This window comes from Emys orbicularis, chromosome 2 (genome assembly GCF_028017835.1).
Source record: "Emys orbicularis isolate rEmyOrb1 chromosome 2, rEmyOrb1.hap1, whole genome shotgun sequence".
In the NCBI taxonomy this organism is placed as follows: Eukaryota; Metazoa; Chordata; order Testudines; family Emydidae; genus Emys; species Emys orbicularis.
In genome coordinates this window covers 131,206,240-131,231,493 of record NC_088684.1, presented here as the reverse complement: position 1 = coordinate 131,231,493, position 25,254 = coordinate 131,206,240, and the positions used below count along the sequence as shown (strand labels likewise).

Genomic DNA, 25,254 nt, shown 5'->3' with positions numbered 1-25,254 from the left:
AATAGCAAGGTTCTTTTCCAATCACTCCCTTTGTACTTGAAGACAACAGGAAAACTTTATCCATGTCCAGCAGGCAGGAGAGGTGTTCATTCCTGTAGCCAATCCTGATGCTGTTGTAAAACCCCACACCTGTTAAGGTAAACTTGTACTTATACAGGTCTGACACTCAGGTTAGTGAGACACTTAATGTATTGCCGTTTTAAGGCACTTCCATCAAGCATGCACTCTTGAGCTTCTGGGGATATGGACCTTCTCTCTCTGTATAGAGTGCTGCAAGGCCCATAAAGGTGGGGATGAGGACTCCATATAGAGCATTGCAGAGCTCTATACAGCTGGAAACTCATGTCAGTACAAACTTAAGTAGACAAGTTTGTGATCTTCCAAAAGCACGTCATGTTCTTGGTCCTACATCAGAAGGATGAAATTAGAAATTTTTCTGCCAATATACATGTAATACATGTGAGAATTTGGTGATAAAAAGCATAATTAAAGGAAGAAAGTTGTTTCCTAAGGTCCTGGTTTTAGGCTAAGAATTGCAGGCTTTTATTTCTTTGCAATGTGGTTAACAAAGCATATAGAAACACATTTAGTAAATATTTAAGGATTAATCTAATTTTTTTTAAAAAATATTTTATTTTGTTGTACAATAGGTAAAAACATACAATAGAAGGATTTATATAGGGTACAGTTTGTAATACAAATATAAAATCTAAACAATCACTTGTATTTCTCTATTTCTCACTGTAACAGTAGCATTAACATTTTGTTTTTCCCATTTGTATTCATTCCAGTTATAAATTTAAACCAAGCGGTCGCAGATTGAATTTGGGAATCAGTCGCAAGAAAACTTGACTTTGGGTAACAAATATTGTTGCATAATTGTAAGAAGTTAGTAAGACTTATTTTGAATATAATTTAATACATTCAAAGTTCTGTGCATTACAGTGCATCTTTGATTATTTTATTACGTTTTAGTCACATACTTTGCCTGAGAAAAGCAATTTAATGTACTATGTTGCCTTAGTTAGCTACATAGTATAAGCAAGCAAAGCTAACCTGGAACCACAATGTTCCTATTGTTGGTTCTTATACCTTTGTTAAATTAAGGAGAATTTGTAAATGCAAAAGGATTTATTTAAAAATAGGGAAATCACAACTTCTCACATCAAGAAGTTAAAGGGCCTATGTGTCAGCTATTTTACATCCAACATTTAGGTTGCCTTTTAAAAAAAAAGTTTCAGTGACAAAATTTTTTAGAGTTAAAATTTCTTCTGTCGCTTTGGCAACCGAAGTGCCATACTAGTGCATCAGAACCAAAATATGAAACTTAAAAAAAATAAAATAGACAAGGCCTATTTTCATCCTTTAAGCTGATTGAAGTGCAATAAAATAAAATAAAGTGTAACGGGCAAAGAATAAATTAGGGTTTTTTAAAATATCCATTTTACTCTAATGAATTAAAAAAAAAAAAAAAAAAACACTTTAACCTGTGTCCCTTTTTAAAAAAGCCCATTGGAAAAACTGATATTAAACATTTGTTATACAAAAGTCTCAGGTTTCAAGGGTGGGTGCCCTTAGGGTTTAAATAGGGAAAATTTGATAGTAAGGAAAAGAACCAACAACTCTGACGAACTTGTTAAATAAGCGTATTGAGTTAAATAATATTTAAGTATGTCACCTGCTCAACTTGCCTACTCATCTCCACTCAGAACTTTTTTTTAAAATAAAGCAACAACATTTGTCTGTCTGGCATTCAGATTAAAAGAGTGCCCTTGTACATGTTAGTTCTACTTAAGGGGGAGAAAAAAAAATCTAAGATCTGTTTTTTTGTTTATGTCTGCCAACATAAAAGTCAGATTATTCATCTTTAAAATAGATCATTCTTAAGAGTCCATTTTCAAAAGTGATCAAATAAATCAGAAACTTTGAAAAACAAAACCTCAATACAAACCAGCAGCTAAACCAAGAGTAAGAAGAAGGAACCTGGTGGCAATTCCATCAAATAGATATTATTAAAACATAAAATCATTTTGCTCACAACAGAAATCTCAAAGTTAACATATCAGGTTCATTAGGAGTCTTGCATCATTGAGTTCCCATTATCCAAAGCCTGAACTGATACTGTGAAGATGCCAGTAGCAGAGTCACAGCAATAATGGTACTGACAGGGGGATTTCATGAAGGATAGTCCAAAAAGGAAACTCGATGGGCAAAATGGAGAAAAATAAAAAGGCACCAATATAAGCCACAACATTTATGAATACAAAATATATTTTAACTCTCTACATGGAGGAAGCCAACCTGCTCCTTTTTGATCTTCTTCTTTGGCACAACTTCAGTGGATTTCTCAGACTCTGAGCGGGTTCGAATCGATCTTCTCTGTTGCTTCTTTTCTACAGAACCTGAGGAAGGAAAGGATTCTATTACATGATTCCTTCTATTTCAGCTTAGTCTGATATGTTCAGTACCAAGTCAATGGCTGTAGTAATGAAAGCAAAACTTTTTTTGCTTTTTTGACATTTAACAGACTTTTTAAAAACAGTCAGTTCAAAGGGTTTTTTTGCCAGCTGGAGCCCCGATTGCAGACAATACATCTAATGGAGAGAGGCCTGGGTTCAGAAAAGACACCAATAAAAGGGTGAAGGGAAAGGCTGGAATCCACATGTTTGGAATAGGGTGACAATTTGTCATGGCATGTTACTTTCAGAGCCTCCGGTCTGATCGTCTTCTAATTAACTAGTTTGCCTTTCGCTTTTTTTGGAAGGTATCCATAACTCTGAAAACCTCATTACCTAAAATGTCTTGGTATTGCACAGATTCAGAACTTAGATTCCAAACTTTCACTCTCCAAAACGTGGTTCTCGGGGCCTTTGACTTTATGGCCAGGTGGATAAACTGATTTATCAAATATCAGAACTCTAGATATTAGTACAAGTTTAGTCAAAAGCTAGGCTACCATAATTGCAATAAATAAAAAAATTGACAACTTTAGATAAAGATTTCAGGATGCTGAGAAAAAAATTGAAAACAAATGGTGGTCAATGGACAGGACGCTATTCTAGCAGACAAAAACTAAAGAATATGTTTCTTAAATTTATGCCCTGGAAAGCAAGCTCAGATTAATAAGGGTGATTAGGATACTTGAAGACACCAGAACACAGGCTACTTAAAAAAAAAAAATGGCAAGGGCAAAGGAATATTCTGTGTTACAACACTGCTCCTGTTGAGGAACATCTGCACAGAATTTGTGCAATGTGCAATTCTTGAAACAAAGCACACAATTAAAGGTGTAAGACTGACAGAAAAGTCCAAAGTTCAAAAATTCTATTTTAGCATGAGTTACAGTCTTGTTCTTCAGCATCAGGTGTTTTCGACCTAACAGGATAGAAATTAAATATATTTTTAAAATTTTTAAAAATGATTATTATTTAGAAGAATAAAAAATGCCGATCTGGAATTTTTTGTATTCTGTTAAGAGGATTCATGTTGGAGGCCATAAGTGTGTGTTGCTTCCATTGATATTATGGTATATATCTAGAAAAAGAGGTAGGCTGTAACCAAAGGCTGGAAATTGTTCCAGAGGACTCTAGAAGCATGGAACTTCACCTTTCCCTTATGCACTTAGAATAATATTTATTTAGTGAGGTTTCATGTGATGTGCAATTACTCAGGATTATCTATTGTTAATCTTGCTTTCTCGTTATTTAGAAAATTGTGCATTTAAATTGGTGCAATGGAAGTTGATAGGAACAAATGGCAAATACAAATGATTTTAAAGATTTTATTTTTAAAGGGACACATTTTAGAACGTTACATGTTTTGGTGGAGAATCTTCGTGCCCCTCAGGTTTGGAGTAATTTAACTTTTGGGTCCTAGAGAATGTTCCCATATAGGGATTTAGAAGGCAAGAGTATACCTCAAATTTTACTGTGTATTAAAGTTGCTCTGATTGGCCCAAGGCACCTGATCTGCAGCCCCTCCTGTGTCACCTCTATGTTCAGCAGGCATGCCTTGTACTATCCATGGAAAGGGTTCACTAATTTTGGACAAGTCTGACTAGGAAAGTTCAACTAATCAGTTTTCTTCTTTCTTCTCTATGCTCAACACAGCAGAAGGAGTTATGTTGTGATGGAAGACCTGTATCAGAGAAGATAGTGCCGTTGGAGACCAATGCCACTTCGTATTGGATGCTAGTGGTATGCTCAAGTAGTGCAATATGCACTCCTTGTTCCCCATTCCCCAAAGGTTCAGCGCATCACCTCCACAATACTCTTATCCCACTTCTGTGCAATTTATGAACAAGAGCTAGGTTCAGGCTGGTTTATAACCAGCAGTGCACCTCACTAGCTACCAAGTCATTGGGTCAGTTTTGTTTCCATTTATACCTCCAGTCTCCCCTTTAAACAGAATTCTCAAGGTAGTTCTCTTATCAGATTCCAGGTTACAGAAATAGATTTTCCCCAGTATTATGGAATTCTGCACATCTCACTGTGGCTTATCCATCAGGGCTCCCAGAGTCATTCTGTAAAATACTTTACCGTAAAGGTATTCTGAAGTTCCGGTGACCTTAAATTTGAAAAAAGGACTTCCAGTTATGTTCCATGAGAGGGGACCAATAATTGTCTGGACTTTGGAAATGGCTTTGAAAGTGACTGTTTGGAGTGTATACTGAAGTAATGCTCATGCACTGTATGGGGTGTTATCAGGTGATGTTTTACGTATCCAAAAAACCTGAGAAAACGAAAAAAAAGAGGCTCAGAATTCTCACCCTCCCTATGCCCTAAGAGCCACTGCGAATTGTGGAGGTGATGCCCTTCGTTTCCAGGGGAGGGAAACAAAACAGAGAGCACCTCCTCTGTTGTTGGGCAATTAACAAAGTAGCAACAGTTTGGAAAAAGCTGCCAGAATCATAGCAATTATAAACTGGAGAGACAATGACTCTGTCGTCAACAGCAGATGAAACCCCATCTTGCTCACACCAGGGTCAAAAAAATCCAAAGTGCTCATCTTGCATTTGAAAGTCCTCAGGCACAGTCTGCTGTGAAAACCCAGGGGGGATAGCAGATTTAAAGTAACACTACATAACAAGAATTATATATGCCGAGGAGCTGAACTGTGTGGGCTGGGGAGAGTGTTCCAATATATGCAGAATGATGTGAGTTTTTTTTTGTTTTGATGTCTTTAGTTTTATTTTTTTGTTTTGAAAAAAGAGCTAACTACACTAGGACCAGGTCCTTTGCACGGCTACGTAACTAAAGCGAGGGTGACATTGAATAATGTTACAAGATAAAAAAAATCTATTAGAAAGAGTGGTCAGTTTTATGGCACCTAAGCTGAATCAAATACCCCCCTTTTCTGGTTCCAGACTGAAGACAACTGTTCATCCTTCTGTTGAGTATTAAAATGAATGCACTCTGATCCCACCCCAAACTTACTTTTTACATATTCATTATTAAACTAGGTGTTCTCCACAGTCTACAATATCTAGAATATGATTACAAACACATGTCCAAACACATAATATCTCCGATGTGTTTTCCACATCGAAGATAAAGACCGTTTGGCTGAAATACTAAAACCACTACGATAGGAGGAAGGACTTAAAAATGGAGTTCAGTTTAGAACGACTGAAGTTGTTTCTCTCCCCCATCATCTTCCACCCTACCTCTTTCTAGAGTATGTCTTATCAATTTGCTCCCAGAAACTTTCTGCTGGGATTAGCCTATCCCCACTTAAAGAAGAGCCAAACCCATAGCATCAATAATCATTGCTTTTCTTCTCCAAGGTAAAACTTACTCATTCAATTTAAATTCTCACTCTTCTCTCCCTGCATGTTATTAAGTTCAGTTTCTTCAGAGAATTTGCCTTAGGCCTTCTCTTTCCTATTCTAAGCCTCTAGATACTCTTGATTGCTTCACACTCTTCTCTCTTAAAGACACAATACTTTACACGTACACAGTGCCTAATAAGATAGTGCTCAAAGTGCTTCAGAAAGGTAAGCATTATCCCATTTTACCAAGGGGATTAATTGAAGCACTGAGACATTAATTATCTTGTACAAGGTCACACAAGAAAACAGTAAAGTTGGGAATAGAATTTACTCCTGATTCATAAAGCCTGGCTCTAACTACAAGACTATGCTGATTTTGGTCTCATTTGCTTTGGTCCTAATTGCTACTTTTGAAATTTGATGCCAAAAGCCATTGTAATGGTTTGCTAACACAGAACCATTTTACTGCCTCCCAACTCAGTGAACTATTACATTACCCATTGTTCCCTATCTTTTCTCCATCATAGCCATCCTATAGATACACTGACTTGTTTCAGACTGGCCAAGCATCCTTCCCTCAAGTCCAAGATTCTAACTGGCTTAGCTAAGGGCAGTTCACCCATCACTTAAATTCTTACAGCCATAAAGATCACCCCTCCAAGTAACTGCACCCATTGTGGATTACATGTGCCACACTCGCTGCAATAATTATGTAAAGAGAAATATGTTTATAATGATTTTCTAATTCCTGAGGGAACCCTGACTTTTGCAGCCTGTTTAAATGCTCATTTGTTAAGATTTAGTCAAGGAGTCCCAACCTTTGCCTACCTGTTGACCCAGAAGTTGTTTCAGGTGAGGATGCATTTTGCGCAGTGGCTCTCTCATTTTTCTGGTTTGATGTAGAAATAAGCTTGTCTTGTCCCTTGACACTTATTTCAGTTTTGTTACCAACTCCCTTTTAAAGAACACGAATAAAGTTAGTGATTACCTGATCAGACTACCATGCAAATTAATTCAATAACCACAAAGTCTATTAGGAAATCACTTACAACTTGGAATTCAAGAATGCAAGCCACAATGTTGAGCATTACCATGAGGGAGAGCAATTTAGAAACAGTGAAGGAAACTGCCAAAGACAGTCTCCAATTTTTCCCCCTCACATAAATATACTACATGCACCAGTCTCTCACTAAACAGCACTAGTGGGTTTTTTGTTGTTGTAGGTATTCCTAATGTATAAGGGCTCCATTATATAAATTTAAAAGTACATAAATATCCTCAAGGAAGACAGGGCAAAAGAGTAAGGCAGCCAATTAGCCCCAGTACTGCTACTTACACTGACTGAAGGGTTGCTGATAATCTGCATGAGACTAAAAAGGTAAAAGCTATTTTTAAAAATGTCTTTACCACACAGGATTTTTATCTTTTTGCTTTTAACTCACTATTTACGCACCATCTTGTAATCTCACCTGTTGCAAACAGGCGCCAAAGTTGTAGATCCAATTTAACCCAGAAGGGCTGAGCAGCTCAATTCTGATTTAAAGTGGGAAACTAGAATTAAACAAGTGGCTTGTTGTAGCTATTGATTTCAAAAGTTCTCAGCAATAGCTTGATGGTTTTGTAGAAACTTCTGTCACTAAAACCAAAGAATAACCCTCCATCCCCCCTTTCTTAAAAACAACGAAAAACAAACAACAAAAACCACAGACTGTTGGTTGTACTAGCCCTTGTAGCTACTAAAGTTTTAAGAGGTTTCTATTTATAGGGGCTGCTGATAGAAAGCAGGGCCTGAAAGATTTAATGTAGTATCCAATAAAAGCACCTGCATGGACCATCACATTTTGAAAGTTGGTGGACACTTAAGTTTGAGCCCCATACTAAATATCGTGGGTGTGTGTTATTTACAGACAAAGGAGTTGGTAACAAATAAGTGTGTACCTTGGTAGAGTAAACAAACTGATCGATGAATTTTCCATCCCCAGCAGCATTCTGTAGGGCAAAAACTTGTTCAATTTTAACAACTGGAGACATGTTACATTTCTGAAGATCCAAACTCCCTTTATGCATGGTTATTGAAGCTGGTAAGGATTTTCTGGCTGCAGCTGTTTTCCAGGCTATTTTCACAGGCGGTGGCTCCTCTTCTTCCACACTTGACTGCCTCCTTTGACTTTGCCTTCGCACCTCAGTATTTGATAATGAGGGGGATGCCGATACCACATTGGTCTGTTCTGGCTGAGCGTTCAATGCTGGCTTAGGCCGACGGTTCTTTTTAGCCTCTGATTTAGGGGCAGCAGTCTTTTTGGCTTTGGACAAAGCCTCCTCTGGCTCCTTGTCTATATAAATGAAGGTATACTGTTCTATCCTTTCTTCCCGAGTCATTTTCAATGCTTTCTCGGCATGGGCAATACCAATATCCCACTGAGCACGCTCTCTTTGTGGCCTTGGCTTACGAATCTTTAAAACAAAGACAAAAAGAGAACTCTATTACATTTATTTATTTAGGTTCCTGGCTACATTAAAATAAACGTTCAATTAAAATAAACTAGTTTAAAATGTGGTCCTGCTCTTCAAAATGACCCTATGTAAGCCATTCCAAAGTATCTGATTTATCTCAGATTGAAGGTGACTGTTTTTTCAGTTTACAAGATAATTCTGGGGACCACCACCAGGCCTGTAAACTCACACTGGAATTGACAGTCAAACTGGATTCTTACTAGGCCATACTTCACCAATGAAAGTTGTGAATTAGATTCTGCTCTGAGTAACCCCACTAAAGACAACGGAAGGCAAAGTTTAATCCACAATTCTGTAGATACGTGAACCAGAAAATAATCCAATTCACCCACTTATTTTAATCCTGTTTCTTCCTCTAAACCTCTCATTCCCTGTTCATTACTACTTTTAATTAACTTAAATATCTACTTAAGAAGCCCACCAAAATACAGTGATAAGTCTGGTGGTCTGGCCAATAGTTCCCTTCTCAATTAAACAAATACAGTAGATTTTGCTTAAGGGCAATTCTGGTATTGGCAACTTCCGGTTAATGGCAACATATGGCTGGGAACCAAATCCCATCTCATTAACATCAATGTTGATAGGATTTGGATATTAGCAACAACATGCCGCTTATTAGCAAAAAATTTTGGAAGAAAGGAACCATCTGCAGGCATGTTTGTAAGGCTACACCCCTACAAGGAAACACCAGGATGTGTGGAGCACCCTCTGCTGGCACGTTTGTGAGGCTGCAGCCGGGAGAGGAAGTGCTAGTACATGCCTCCTCACAAACCTGCCTGCAGCCAGTGCTCAGCATGTCCCAGTGTTTCCTTCTGGGGCTGCAGCCCAGCAAAACTGAATGCACACAAGGACCACATAGGAAGGGGCAGCAGACAGAGAGGAGAGGCTGTGGGCATGGCAATAGCAGCGAGGGGGCTGCAGCCCAGATGCCGGAGCTGCACGGTACCTCTCCCTGCCTTCTCCAGGATCCCTGCCAGGGGGCTGCGCTGGTACGTTCTGAGACCCAACCCAGGGAAGAGCACAGGAAGAGGTACTGTGCAGCTTCCTGGGCCCCAACACCCCCACTCTCTGCAGAAAGCTCCAGCATCAGGGCTGCAGCCCCTTTCACTGATGCTATTCTCCCTGCAGGCAGGTTTGCCGGGTGCAGTCGGGGAAGTCACCTCCCAGCATTTCCTTCCCTGGCTGCTGCCTTGCAAACCTGCCTTCCACTTATTAGCAATTATCAGATAATAGCAACTTTTTGCTGGCAACTGAGGGACTGCTAATAAGCAGAATCTACATAACATCAGAAATGTATGGGATACTGATGAGAACATAAACATTGCTATTTAAAATGTGCACTGCTTTCTAAGGAATATATTAATAACGGAAACACTGAAAATTAGTGATCTAATATTTATTCTGAAGTTACACACACACACACACACACACACAGTCCAGAAAAGCACTACAGCCATGAAAGTTACTGAGAGAAAGGGGATAAAACAAGCTCAGATAACAGCTTATCCATAAGGAGGACAAAAGGACATGTGGAAACATTTAACTATCTTTGTAAAGAATGATTACTTAGTCACAGGTGGAACGCACACAGTACTTTATTTTTCCAACATTCGAATATGCACCAGTCTACAATAGGTTTCAGGATGGGTCCCCTTTGTAAGTTTAGGTTTTACTTCGATAGACATTGTGGATAACATATTCTGAATTTAGTGCTGAACATACCTTCTGTTTCTCAGAGTGATTGCTGGCTTGCTTAGTAGCTTCTGCCAATAATTGTTCATACTGTTTATGTCCTTTATACTCTCGAACCCGCTTCTCATGCACCCATGCCCTCTCAGGCTGGTTGCTAAAAAACTGAACATGGTATTCACGGGCACCTGAAATTAAAACACACTCTAGTAAGCAGTACTATCAACAGAAGTCAGTTCATATGTTTACTTGGATATATTAGCCTAACATTCTTACTCCACTCCACTCATTCAATTCTTGCAGACAAAAGTTCTCCTTAGCTCTATAGAAGCTAGAAAGTAAAATGCATGCAGCTCCATTTCTTATACATCGGATATGGTTTTATAAAAGTGCCTAAATAAGATTATGCAGTTAGACTAGAAGCTAAACAAGCGCTACTAAGTCCATTTGTGGGGGGCCTACTCTGACATCCTAGCCATCTAGTTTTTGAATTTGCTTGGAACTCATCTCTGTTAAATAGAAACATTCAACAAAACTAACTTTCTATGAGAAATTGAAGTTGCAAATTTATGTATTGTAACAACTTTGCAGAACACTTTAGAAAGTAAAGAGGCATTGTCCCTGCCTTCAGATTACAGTCTAAGGGTGGCAGCACCTGGTCCTCACACTGAGCAGTATCACTGATATCAGTAGGACTACTTGTAAGGATACTAACTCAACAAGAGTTAAAGTGGCAGAATCTCTCTCTAAACTAAGTAAACACACACGGTCTGAGAGCATACATGCATTTGTTTATTCATATTGCTAACCTATGAATCATGCAATGTTATGTGCGACTGAAGTTTTCCTATTTAACAGGCTGAATGCTTATCCCCATTTGGAAGTCCATAAGGGCCAGATCTTCCAGATGGGACCAGGGGAAGCTAAGCCAGATCAATGAAGTAGCTATGGCAATCTTGTTTTTTTTTTTTCTAATCATTCAAAATTTAATTCTCAAAATATCCAGATGTCAATTACCCCCAAAAAATGCCACTTAGTGGACAACTTGTTTTTCTTTAAATTGACTCCAAAATATCTTCATCGGTTATTGTTTTTATATGAGCACATGTATATTTGTTCTAACACAAATATTAGGAATAAAAGATAAATCAAAATTAATCATTTACTCAGTTGCGTACTTTCCTCTGATGGTTTTTTTTAAATGAACAGTTGAATATATTTATAAACAAAAATCAAGAGAATTCTGCATTTCTTAATTGCACTAGGTGAACCACAACAGAAGTGATCTGTTTGTGTCACATTGAGAGAGTTAAATAAAGTTAGTTTTTTGGTCATCATTGCTAACTTCACTCTGGGAGCCCTCTCCCAATTGGCATACGTTGTCAGTTGTATTTTATAGCAATATCTTTAATTAAGGAGCAATTACTGATATAGTATCTAACATGTCCGCTCAATGGTTCTCCTTCTTTACCTCTTGTATTAATTTTGGTATGAACCTCAAGCTGTGGATCACTTGAAACCATGCAAGGCCACCAAGGATAAGTTCCCACCTTGGACCAGACTAGATCGCCAACCTGAAACTTGACGTCTGTTGTAACTTGCATTGGAAGAGAAGGTGAGAACTGCTGGACCTATAAAGAAGATAACGGTCATATCAGCTGCAGAAGAAAACAATTGAATACAACTCACTAATGCACAATGATTCATAAGGTGTTTTGGTTTGGATTTTTTTTTAAAAATTATTTCTTCATCAATTTAGTTTTTCCTCTCTTTCTTCTTTCAGCTGGCACTGATGGTCAAATGCAACCATGACAACAGGGGACACTCAGACTCCAATTGCATGGTTCAATGAGGATGAGCAATGATGATAATCAAGACATTCTAAAGGGGAGATATCCCCACAGAAAGTTTCTACTTAGTAAACCAATTACAAATGTCATTTTGGTGTTGCTTTATTCTGTCATCATATACAACTAGGGTGAGCACTGGCCACAATAATTATTATATAGCCATTTCCAATAACAATGATTGTATAGCTTATTATCAGATAAATCAATGTTCATACTGTAATGAGACAGCAAGACAATTTCTATAATACTAAGAGTCCAAGATTTGTTAATTTATATAAGTACTAACCGGGGTTTCCTCCAACAGTATATCTTCTCTTGGTCTTTCTGATAGCACACTAAGTCTCTCATTTGGTCTCTAAGAAAAGGGTAACAATAAGGAGAGAACAGGAAAATAAAAGTAAACAGGATAAGGGGGATGGTAAAACAGAAGAACACACCAAAGAGAATAGGAGCAGGAGAAAATAATTAGCAGAGAGGAAAAAAACACCATCATAAAATCAGAAAACATGACAAACTCCTTATGACTGACCTATGTTCAGTTTTAAAATACTCATCTCTCCCACACTACTTAATATATTTTCATTATAGCAGCACCCAACCAGATCAGGGTCTCATTGTGCCAGGTGCTGTACAATTTACAATAAAGAAGTCATTGTCCCACAGAGCCTACAATCTAAACTGAGATACAACTCAGAGGAAATAAGGAAGGGAGGAAAGGAAACAGAGCAACATACAGTTACACACTGTGAATTGGTTATATGAATAAACTGCAGTATTAGAGTTATTTATTGGTTTAAAAAACCTCAAGAAACATGAATGACATTAGTTGGCAGTTCACTTTAGACATTATAGCATAGGCAGGTTTGTAGGAAGGATCTGAAAGAGAACAGGGTAGTGGCTTTACAGGTTAATATGAGGAGGACAGGCATTCCATGCTTAAGGAATAGCATGGAGGAAAGTATTATGTGCTTGTGGGAAAAGGAGATAAAGGTTCAATAGGAACTAGCATTGCCAGAGGAGTAGATACGATAAGGCACATGATGTAACAACAGGTAAGTAGATAAGGCCCTTCACAACCTAGCTGCTAAGTGTAAGGACCCGAAGCTTGTGTTTAATATGGTGGAAAAGCAGCAGTCAATGGAGACACTCAAAGGGAAAGGCAGTGGACATACGTGGGAAGGGTGCGCGTGACAAAGCATTCAGTCAGAAACTCTAATGTACCATTCAGCTAGATTATAATTAGTCCACTTAAAATGAAGATCTGTTCCCTTGAAATTACACATTAGCCCCATGATAATCATAAATGCGTGCTTCACACTGAAACGTTTAAAAAATGTTCACTTAAAACACACTATCTAGTACACGCCAATTAGAGCTCTCAACATGTGTTACTTTAGATATATAGAAATGTTGGTACTTAGTTTTAAAGTGGCACACAAGTGTTATTCTCTACAGATTGTCTAACCTCAACCAAATAAATACCCATAATCTACAAATTCTTCCTTGCTACACCAACCTGTTAATGGCAAATATACCTACATCTTCTGCCTGTGATTTCTACTACAATGAGCTGACAAATTATTTCTGCCCAAACAATTGAGCTAGTCACACAAAAGATAGTCCGAACAAAAGATTACATACTTCTCACTTAATTTCCTAGAAGCAAATTCTAACCAATTGATTGACTTTAGACTCAAAATTTTTGATTTTAAACAAAACTTAAACCATAAAGTTCAATGTTTTCATTTTGATAAAGTTTTAATTCCATATTAATTTTATTTTAAACGTAAACATTCCCCTGAAGAGTTTGGGTTGCAATGGATTTCTACATTAGAAGCAGGAAGTAAATGACTACAAATCACTCTTGTTTCACTGCCCATACTGAATAAAAAGCAAAAAGTAAACTTTTAAAAATTAATTCAAATTTTCAGTATTTGGAGGTGTTATTTGAAACACGGGTATTAACTTTTTAAAAACTTTAGCTTGACAGTGTCCCTTGAACAGGGCCAGCTCCAGGGTTTTGGCCGCCCCAAGCAGCAAAAAAAAAAAAAAAAAAAAAAAAAAAAAAGCCGCGATCGCGATCTGCGGCAGCAATTCGACGGGAGGTCCTTCGCTCCGAGCCAGAGTGAGGGACCGTCCGCCGAATTGCCGCACGTGCCGCCCCTCTTCGGAGTGGCCGCCTCAAGCACCTGCTTGACAAGCTGGTGCCTGGAGCCGGCCCTGCCCTTGAAAAGGAAGCATAAGATAGAAAGGGGACAAATTTAAAATAATTCCAGTTCCTGGTAGACAAAGTTCTATACTACACTAGTTACCACCTCTTGCAGGTCAATAATCCTTTGAGTGCAGGTGCAACCCCATATACCCATTATAGGGATATAGCACCTTTAAAACCAGACTCCAAGAGTTTGGTGAATTTTAGCTGCCAGATAGAGCACATGACTGAAGGAGGATCAAGTGATTGCGAACTGGGACTGCCTGTGGGATTATATAAGGCAAAGATTTTGGTTCAGTCTGGGGGATACCTGGGAAGATGCTCTTCATGGTTGCCAGGCAGCAGGCCTGGATCAACAAAGTTCCCCACACAGAGAAAACTGGGACAGAAGCAAGATTCAAGAGAGGCCCTGCTATGGAAGCACGGCAAACCTAGGATACAACATTGATTGAGGCCTGATGCGAAGGTGACTGTCAATGTTAAGGAAAGGGCAAGAAAGGAAGCCCAGATACAAGGGTGAATACTTTGCTGAATTATATTAACAAACCAGATTAAAGGTGGTTTGATTTCATTTAAAACACAGTTGTGCAGCATTTGATCTAAGAAGGGAAACTGAGGCACAGCAGCATGCAGAGGCAGAGCCGGTACAGCAACTGTGTGAAACCACCCAAACTGGCAGTTTCAGCAAAGGCACCAAGGATTAAAGAAACTGCCATGAAGACTAACTTTTCCCCTTCACGTGGGCCAGGGAGGGCAGGTGTGAGGCACACTGGCAAGGGATGATGTGTAGGGGGAACTTGCACTGCTGCTGCCCATGCTATTTTTTGGCTAATGGTTTGTCAGCCAGACACCTTCCACCAGCACCAAAACTGTCTTAAATACAACAGATCTCCAAAAGCAAGAGAAACACACACAAACAATCCAAGTAACTGTATTCTGTTAGACAGCTTGTTCCAAGTTCACACTAGCATTAGTCACTCATTAAAGTCATACTGAGCTTCATTAGTGACAACTACATGGATCAAAGCTGGCAGAAGTTCAAAACCTTAATTGATAAGTAACCTCCAGAAGATATAATCAACAACAAATAAGAAAAGAAAGACAAATAAATATAAGCTTTGAAATATAGTTTACATTGGCAGCTAAAAACATTTCACACACAAGACTTTACAGGACTAAACACTGTTTTTAAATTTAGTCAAAATGGACCTACTGCAGTTCTCATTTGCCAGAAGTGCAAACATAAGGTAACACTCAAGGCTCTGGGTTGATGGTTAAGCCTATGAACCACTGCATGGGAGACCTGTCTTTGGGAAAAGCCCACATTCGAGGGTCTAAAGCCATCTTTTCTGTTGTAGAAAGGAAACAGTCACTGAAAATGCACTACTGAAACACAACCGAAAGTGTTAAAACAGTGCCCTTTAGACTAGATACAGGAGTTACTTGAGGACTGGAGTCTTGTGGGGGACTGTATTGAAAAGGAAGGCTTTCTGGCTGCTGAGAGGCCCTGACTGCCTCTGACTCCACTTCTTCAGAAGTCCCCATCCTACGCAACCTGCAGCTACATAAAACTATTATAAAACACAGAAATGAACGTGATATGATGGGGCCAAACCAGCCTGCTTACGATGATGGAAAGAGAGGAGGGGACATGTCAAGGACATGGAAATTGCCATACTAGACCAGAGCACTGACCATATAGCATAGTATCCTGTCTTCAACAGCTGCCAGTACCAGATGCTTCATAGGAAGGTGCAAAAAAAAAAAAAAAAAAAAAAAAAAAAAAAAAAACCTGCAGTTTGACAATTCCCATATTCCTGACATGTCTCACCTTCTCTCTTCTGACAGCTACTCTCAAACTAGGAAAAAATAAGAAAAGGACAACAGCAGCACATGGCCGGCAGGAAAATTAGCTGGAAAGTGGTCATGTTGTCATGCACACTGTGTGCTCTTAAGGGTGGAGGTAGAAGTCCAAGTGTTCGTGGGGAGGCTCATTTTATTGAGCGTGGAGGCAGAGAAAGGCTGCAGGTACTGAAAACCAGCACACTTGTCCTCAGTGTACTAGGGGTTAACTTACAATACTATTATTTCTGTGCAGTGTACACATACATATTGCAAAATGAAATCTTGGCATCTCCTGCACCTAGCAAAAAGCATTATGGACACTGATACAGAATTCTCTCAATCAGTGTAGGCTGACAGTCAACTGACATTTCTAATTTGCATGCCACACTGGTACACTAATTTTTGCTAGTACGTGCACAAGATACAGCCACCTCTTCACTTATTTAGTATCAGACAATCCACCATATTTATTAAAATTGATTTCAATGGCAACTGTCAGTTAAAGCATGTGGTTTAAGTGTTGTATAGAAAGCAGTATACTTAGATAGTTATAACATGTTTTTAGGTGCCTCTTAGAAATAAGTAACATTTCCACTAAGTTTCTATGAATGCTAACGATGAATACTTCAAATACCACAAAACCCCAGTAAATCACATTTTGAAAAAAAGAGAATTCATGAATCTTTTGATAGTACACCTTTATGGGCAGGGACTGTGTCTTCCTCTGTGTTTGGAAAGCACCCAAGTTTGAGCACTACTGCAATCTAAATACTACTACTCATAATTCTTTCCACTAGTCCTCTCTGATACATAAGCTTTGCATCTGAGCTGTAGTGGACACTTGCTAAACAATTCTGATCACTGCATAGTGCGTCAGACAGTGAACTACAGCCTCACAATGCCTTTTAAGTACATAAACAACTAATAAGAAATATAAAGCTGCAAAAAAGGAATTCCCTATTAATAATCACAAAAAGATGAAACTGTTATTCCACTTACATTTTGTTCCTCTGGTTCTAGTTTTGGAATTTTGTATGACTTGCGTTCTTCTGATCGGGAAGAGTCATGCTTGCTACTTTTTTTCCTTTTCTCCTTTCTCCCTTCATGTTTCATCTTAGCATACTCACTTGCCTGTACTTCATTCAAAAGGTCCCCACACAGAGAGGACTCGAACAATTCCCTGCCATTCTGGATAGTTTTGGTTATTTTTAATTTGATTTCTGGTGAACCAGTCTTCTTTGGAATCACCGTTTGTGGTACTGAAGGAGGTGGTGGCGGTGGGGGTTGTGGCGGGGAAGGTTTTTCCAGAACTTCATGCGGCCTCACGTTAGAGTTTTCCATTTGGTAATACTCTGGGGGACTAAAGTTTCTAACTGCACCAAAGCCATTGGCTGAACCATTGGGATACTGACTGTATGTCTGGTATTTGGCTTGAGGTTCATACATATTGATTGTTGGTGGATAGCCATTAGTGATCGGTGGAAGATCCTCTGTCGTTGGAGTAGGGTACTGAAAGCCTTGCTGCAGGGCAGTTTCATATGGTGTCTGACCACCATCTTCAGCGATGTCACTGCTGGCATCAAAGGCATCCTCCTGGCGGATGTTGGCTGAGTCAATGAGCTGAGGTGGTTGCTGAATTGTGTTTCCCATGATCCCTTGCATGAAAGAGAAAGAGAAATCCATTGTTCTGCTCCAGCATCCTTAGCTTTCCCTTTCTCTCATAGGGCCTAAAAGTAAAGGGAGAAAAAAAAAGTAATCAGTGTAAATCAAAGGAAAAGAATTAAACAATTGAAACAATTAAGAAGAAATAGAGCTACCAAGAATATGAACAACTTTCAGACCTCCAGTTTCACTAGACACCCTCTTATACAGTCAACATTACCCTACACACAGAGTACCCCCAATGCACCCGACTCTTCACCAGCTATGTAACACCCTGACCATTCTGTTCTCTGCATGGGAAAATCAAGACTAAAGTGTGCCAAATTATGTGGTAGTTTTCTAATGTTAACAATAATCTACTAGGGATTTGTATGGGTTTGCCCAATTTATTTACATTCAAATTGTAATCAAATTCAGAACTCATGCACACAGATGATCAGGGTGATCAATAATGTATAATACCCAGATAGGGTTTCAAAGATGAAAAGCTACTTTGCAAACAAGCCTCAGACACCTATTTTCAGTAAAACAATAAATAAATAATTTAATCCCATTATTTGTAATATCCACCTAGAAGTTTGAAAATGGAAATTATCTCTCACCAAACATTTGTAGTGGAACTAAAATAAGAACAGTCCTTTGTATACCAACTTCCACGACACTGTCCACACATTTCTGTGCACAGGCTTTTTGACTTAACTGTTTCTCTTCAGCCAGCAGAGGAGAATGACTAATTTTTTCCAAGAGTTACATGTACTTTTCAGTAATGGTCGTTTCTCAAGATATTTGAAACAGAAGAAATTGTCAGCTGCAGGAGTTTTAAACACAGGTCAAACTGTGGGTCTGAACTAATTCAGTGTTAGAATAATAGTTCTAAATAGTGCATCAGACCAGAAAAAGCGAACACAAATCATTAGAAGGCTGAAACTGTGATGCTTATTCAACTTTGCAGAAGGGCCTATCCAAGGCTCCAGGTACCATACAGCCATTATAAGTCATAGAAAGACCTCCCAAATCCACCAATGTACGTTTCTTCTCTTCCTTCTCCTTAAAAACCTTATTCAAACTTTCCCTCTCCCCAGCAAAGCCTGGGAAAACAGATGAGCACTGATACATCCCTTGAAGTTACCAGGCCCTGGCTGTTGGCTTTTTTTAAATACACAGTAGCACAATTATAGCAAATAGATACTAATTATTCCACTCCAGATGGTGAGAAAACCAAAGAGCTTCCTTTGGAGTACCTACATCGACCTGCCCAGGTCCATCATATGGTAGTAATAATGCTACCTTTACCTCCACAGTATCTGAGGTCCTGGAATTTTTTACTGTATCTCATAAGACTTGAGACAGTTTTATAGCCACTTCAAACTCAGAGGGAAACAAGTTCAATGAAATATTACATGCTCACAAATTAGCCTTCTTACCTATTTAAGAAAAGAAATTTAAATTTAAACCATTTTAATGCTTAGTTGGAGGGAATGGCTTAATGGGTTACACCTCATGTTTGAAATATTGGCTTGCTACCCAGTAAGGTCATTTTAGTCCTTTCAAGATAAATAAATGGAGTATCACAATATGTGCATTTTTGTGTTGTGAGGATGGAGGTCCTGAATGCTCTTTCATACAAGATTTTTTTCTGATCTGTAGTTACATTAAAGATCCCATGACATACATTTCACAATAAGGATCTGCCCATTTCCTTGCCTGAGTTTCATTCTCATCCTACCAAAGCAACATATCCAGATATCTTATTCAATATTTTCCATGTCAGACTCAGGTCTCAAGACAATTCAACCCCCTCAGGGTCAGGTCAGCTCCCCCACCCCTTGCCCATGGGGTCAGCATGGCGACTGCAAGTCCCAATCCTGCCAGCCGCCACCACCTAATTGTCCTGCATGTGCTGCAGCATGATATTCCTGGGGAAACTGTGCGCAACTGCAGCGCATCAGAAAAATCCATCCCGCAGAATCTCTTGACTTCCTTCAGGGCCAGCTCTACCATTCTGGCCGCCTCAAGCAACAAAACAAAACAAAAAACAAAAAAAAACAGTCGGATTGTGCCACCCCAAGAACGGACGGAATGCCGCCCCTTAGCATCTGCCGCCCCAGGCACTTGCTTCCTCCGCTGGTGCCTGGAGCCAGCCCTGACTTCCTTGCAGAAAATGGTTTACGTGGGGAAGCAAAGAGAAGCTGCACCAGTGCTCACTCACCCCTCCCCACAGCTCAGATGCATCTCTTCAGGCAGCCAGGGGAAGAGGTAAATCACTGGGGGGGGGGGGGGAGAGGGGGCTGGGGATGCCCTGGCCACCCAGGGACGTTAGTCCCAGCTGGGGGGGGGGGGGGGAGCGCAGAGGAGGACAGAGACAGAGTTCCCCTTCCCTCTTCCCTGCATGGAGCAGCTGGGTCTGGGTCAGATCAAGCTCCAGAAACATCCCCTGGCTGCAGGAAACTGCACCGTGTGTGGGGTTTGTTTTGTTTTTCAAGGTGCGGGGGGGGGAGGGTTGGTGCAGGGTGGATCCGGATGCACGGGGTTGGGAGGACATGGGGAGCAGCTCCATGTACAGTGACCCCTCCCTCCATCTGCACACCTGGAACACCGCCCCTCCAAGCTCCATCCGAATCAGGGCCCAGAACCCCACACCACTGAGTCCCAAACAGCTGCACCCTGACCCTCCACCCCACCAAACCCCACTTCCCCTCAACACTGAGCCCTAACTACCATCACCTCACCCCCCCCTTGCAGAGTCCCATTCCCCCTGCACCCAGAACCCCGACCCGCGCCCCTGTGCACCCAGATCCCCCCCCCCCCGCCCCGCACCCAGAACCCGCACACCTAGATTGCGCCACACAGAACCCAGAAATTCAGAGGGAATTCTGCCGCGAAAAATTAAAAATTCCGCATATTTTAATTGTCAAAATAACACAGAAACACAACAACAATATAATCACACCATTTTCAATTATTTTGGTAATTTATTTCAAAATACTTGTCAGCAAATAATTGAAAATGTGATTATATTGTGTTATTTTGACAAATATGCAGAATTTTGCAAATTTTAAAGTATTGTGCGCAGAATATTTCATTTTTTAGTGCAGAATTCCCTCAGGAGTAAAAATGAGCATGCTGATGACTCAACTGCCTCTCACTATGCAGCATGTCAAGGCAGCAGGGGCCGGCAGGGGTGGTGCGCACAGCCATCTATCACTGTGCATCACGCACGTCTCACAATCTGAGGGTCACGACGCACAGTTTGGAGATGCTGCTCTAGCTCAACCAGAAATTATAGGTGTGATGCTGGAATAACTGGGAGAACTTCTATGGCCTGTGTTATGCAGGTCTATGAATAGTCTATGAATCTATGAAACTGTTCACTATACAAATTCGGTTAACATTCTTATGGAAAGTTAAGTCAAATGTTCCTATACTGGGGTTTGTGAAGATGTTCTAGCGATGAGTGGAGAGAGTTGCTAGTTTATCCTGTGACGTTTGTACACATGCATAATCTTAGTTCACAAGGGTTGCAGTTACAACAGATAAGAGATGATACACCCTTTTTGTTCAAAGCTTGAGCCAATCACTAACTGATGAGGATTAGGAAGAAACTTCCCTTATGGGCAGGTCTTTAATCATCCACTAAGGAATTTCTATTTTCCTAGACTAGCTGGGACCTGTGGTAATTCCTGTGTCCCTAATACATCTAAAATCACACTCACTTTCATGCCTATGTTCACACCCACTTTCACAAAAATTACCTTCTGGGGTAGCTTCCAGTTAGGGTTCTAGAAAGATTAACTACCTGCTAAAAACATACTCATTAACATTTTTCCTTACCTGACACTGATTCACCAACTTCCTCTTAGGGTATGTCTACACTGGCACTTCGTCGGCAAAACTTTTGTCCTTCATGGATATTAAAAACACATACACACACAAACAACAAAAGTTTTATAGACGAAAAGCGCCGGTGTGAACAGCGCTTTGTCAGCAGGAAAGCCGCTGCCACTCGTGGGGGGTGGAAGTTTTTTGTCGGCAGGAGAGCTCTCTCCTGCCGACAAACAGCAGCTACACGGCCCAGCTGCAGCGGCACAGCCGTGTCGCTAAAAGCTGCATAGTGTAGCCATAGCCTTAGTGTGGTCTAGCGGCAGCAAGCAACTAAAGCAGATGCTGGCTCCTCATTTCCAAGAGCTAAATGGCATTAAAAGTCAACTAATAATACGTTAAATACTTTATTAATATTAACTTCAGCAATTGCTTACATGGAAAAGTATCACATAGATATTACATGATTGATTAGGAAGGAAAGCTGATCCATAAAACACTGTATTCAAATATGATGTACACTATGAAAAAATTTGAGGATAGCTAAATTAAAATATGCTTAGTTTTCTTTTTGATTTTTACTGCTAAAGGAGTCAGGCTGGCAGGCCATGCTCATTTAGTCCTAGGCAGAGATTGCTAACCGTGGTAGAGGCATTTAAGACCTAGGCCACAAAAGAAATTGCACTGATTTAACTAAACCTATTTCTAAATTGCGCAGTCTCCTTGTGTGGACCTCTGAAACTGGTTTAAGAGCGGCTGATGATATAATTAAATTCAGTAACAAATCTTTAGCAACCATGAACCTATCATCCTCCAGAGATGGAGCATCACCCTGTAGATTTTGCCCTAAAGATGTAAATGCACCAGCTAATAGGTATCTGTGTGTCCCTAGATTCCCCTTCTGTAACATCACAAGTGGTTTCTGTGGAAATTATTATATTCCAATAGCTGTGTAACTTTGGGTGAGGAAAAAGCCGATTAACTTTAACGCAGAATATTTGTTTGAAGTTCATCAGCTTTTTCATCCAAACTAATTTCGAAATAATTTCTTTGTTTATACAGTGCCTAGAACAATGGTACCTTCAGCCCTGATTGGGTCCTTAGGCATTACCACAATGGAAATTTACAAAAATGCTTACCACATTTTTCTATGCGGCACCAACTGCTCTTTAAAGGCTTCACTGACATTGGGCAAATCATTTAACCTCTGTTCCTCAGTTTCTCCATCTGTAAAGTGGGTGCTGCGAGACTTGCAGTAATTCACTGATGTTCATAAAGTGTTTTGAGATCCTTAGCTTGAAGGCATAAAGGTGCAAAATATTCTTTTAAGTTTCTATGCCAAAGAAGAAAAGTTCAGCCATGCAATGTTGACTCCATCCCAACAGCTACCAAATCTTATGTTTTACAGTCAAGCAAGGAGGCCAGCTACTCATTTTCTTCACCATACTGAACAATTTCTGTAACGAGCAAGTGACTCACACTGCAAGGGAAGAAGCAAAGTGTATACCACTGTTACTAAAACAAAGAAAACTTATCCAGCTAATACTACCCCATTTTGATTTATAGCCCTCAAAGACTATTATCTCTACTCTTTAAATCAGCAATGACCACATTAAAGGTGATTTATATTTAGAAAATTACCTTGCTTCTGTTCATCCCTTAATTTTCCTCTAGTGAAGCAACGGGCTTTTTAAAGAGACTTTTCTTCAATTACCTCTAATAGTAATAAAGACCAAGAATTTTTAGATGAAGACTTCGGTCAGGAATAGAGATTGAAATCTCTCTTTGATGACACAATGTCTTGTAAATTACATGATTGGCTAGCCATAGTATTCTCTAGACAGTGATCTAAGAAAATACCTGCTCTGGAGCATCCAATAGGAATTTTGAGCCTCACTCTGACATTTTGGCCACATTTTAATCCTACCTAAGGATCTCAGTAAAATTAAGCTACAGCATCAGCTTGACACGTGTATAAGACATATCAGTAAATAACTATACATAATTCACAACCAGTCAACTCACTTGGTTCAGGAGTCACTAAGAACTACATTAACATGAATAAAAGGTCTTTTCTCCCTTAAAAAGCATTATACTAACTTTCAATGCTAGGAAATCAGAGCAGAAATAGGGATGTAAAACACTGGAGAGAGGTTTACACTACAGACTGCAACATACTTGTATGAATAAAAAACATGAGGCAGGCAATTTTTCATCTCTCTCTTACAAGAACATTTGACGTTTAGAAATTGGGATTTAAAGGCATCTATATTCTGCATAGTATTTTAGTAGTATAATCTTTCTAGTACTAGAAAGCAGAAAAACCAACTAATATTTAATCTATGGGAACACTGCAAGATTATGCCATTCAGATTGTGTCCAACTGATTAAACTCATTTCATTAGGCCAATGGTACATTTAGATTGCACAAGTCTCTTTGATCATGAGGTCACCAATTTTAAACCAGCCTATACAAGTATCAGCATATTTTGAAAATTACAAACTGATGGCTTTTAGTGATTTAAATGAAATCATTTAGTGAGTAGTTGGCATTAATTAGAGTCCTGTTACCACTCTCAGCAGAATCCAAGAACAGCATGGACAATGGATACTGAATCCTCACACGTGGCCCCTCCAAGTCAGAGCTCATACACTTTGGCAGGGGAAACCTTGCTACTTGATTTACTACTGTATCAGCTCCATGGTTAAACAGGATTCAGTCCCCAGAGCAGCCAACAGAGCAGATTTCACAATAATTAAATTTCAAAGAAAAAGTGTTTTTTAAAGACAGCATAACAGGATGTGGAGTATTGGGGTTTTTTTGTTTGGATACATTAACCTACAATTACATCTGCTAATTTAGAAGCTACTGGTAGAAGTCTTAAGTTTTTCAAAAGCTTTCAAATAATCCCTTTTTGTGGGTTCATCTACATGAAATAGACCTTGATTTTATTATGCACTCTGGCTATTTGGGACAACTTGTTCATCTGGTGTATTACCTTCCAGTACAGAGTGCAGAAGTAGGGACTTTTGCTTAACAGAAAGACTACACGCAATGGTCTTCTATGCCCAACAACTCTTCTCCTCCCACAGAGCTTACACATCAGTAGCTCCCTCCTCCAGAGTCCTTGAATTCATCATCACTATAGTTAATACCCACACACTTTCCTATCCCCTCTCCTTTGCAAAACTTTAGTGGGTGCTTTCAAAATGAATATAGTAATATAAAGTAGCATCTGGATTATATTACACTGAAATAATAACCCCTGGGGCTAGTCAAATGCTAGAATAATATGAGACCATAAATGGAGGACTCCATCTCAAATCTTAAACCCTAAAATAGGATTACTCTTGAGAGATTAGATTCCATCCCTGATGCAAAGAGTACCGTATTTCTCCTCAGCAGCCCTCTGGCTGCCACAGAAGTGGCACTGAAAGGCTAAAAAGGAGGTTGGACGTAACTCACCCAAATAGAAGAACAATCTCTAAAAGAGCTGGAAGTGAGGATGTTCAGCAGTCTGAGTGAAGCTTATAAGTATTTATTTTATGCAAGATAGGTCTCTTGGATCTCCAACTGCTGCTGTTGTATTAACTCAGAGTCCACCTCCTGCAAGTACAGGATTCAATATCCAGATAAAGGATGTAATAAACAGTAAACTGATACTACACTGGATCTCAGCCAAAGGATCAAGAAGAATGTAGCTAAATTATTTAAGACTTCTTAACAGGAAAGACTTTTTGGCGCTATTGAAAAAAAAATAGTTTGAACAAAGATCGTGACATCTGCAAAACTGCAACAGGAATAGTTTATAGTTTTTCATTGCCTATGGGGGGGAGGAGGGGGAGAGATTGTTCTCCAGAATTATGTACTATATTCTGCACTGTCTTTTCCC

General features: G+C 39.5%; 1 protein-coding gene across 1 annotated transcript in view; it reads right to left on the bottom strand.

Annotated features, from left to right (window-relative positions):
- Nucleotides 1-22,587, bottom strand: part of NSD3 (nuclear receptor binding SET domain protein 3) — a 49,082-nt gene extending 26,495 nt beyond the window's left edge. The window contains exons 1-8 of the mRNA XM_065399950.1: nucleotides 22,501-22,587; nucleotides 16,880-17,607; nucleotides 12,110-12,178; nucleotides 11,445-11,604; nucleotides 10,007-10,161; nucleotides 7,709-8,224; nucleotides 6,599-6,725; nucleotides 2,302-2,402 (exon numbers count right to left, since the gene is read on the bottom strand). Coding sequence (XP_065256022.1) covers nucleotides 2,302-2,402; nucleotides 6,599-6,725; nucleotides 7,709-8,224; nucleotides 10,007-10,161; nucleotides 11,445-11,604; nucleotides 12,110-12,178; nucleotides 16,880-17,563 — 1,812 coding nt within the window. The 5' untranslated portion in view covers nucleotides 17,564-17,607; nucleotides 22,501-22,587. The remainder of the gene's footprint in view (nucleotides 1-2,301; nucleotides 2,403-6,598; nucleotides 6,726-7,708; nucleotides 8,225-10,006; nucleotides 10,162-11,444; nucleotides 11,605-12,109; nucleotides 12,179-16,879; nucleotides 17,608-22,500) is intronic.
- Between the last annotated feature and the right edge of the window lie 2,667 nt (nucleotides 22,588-25,254).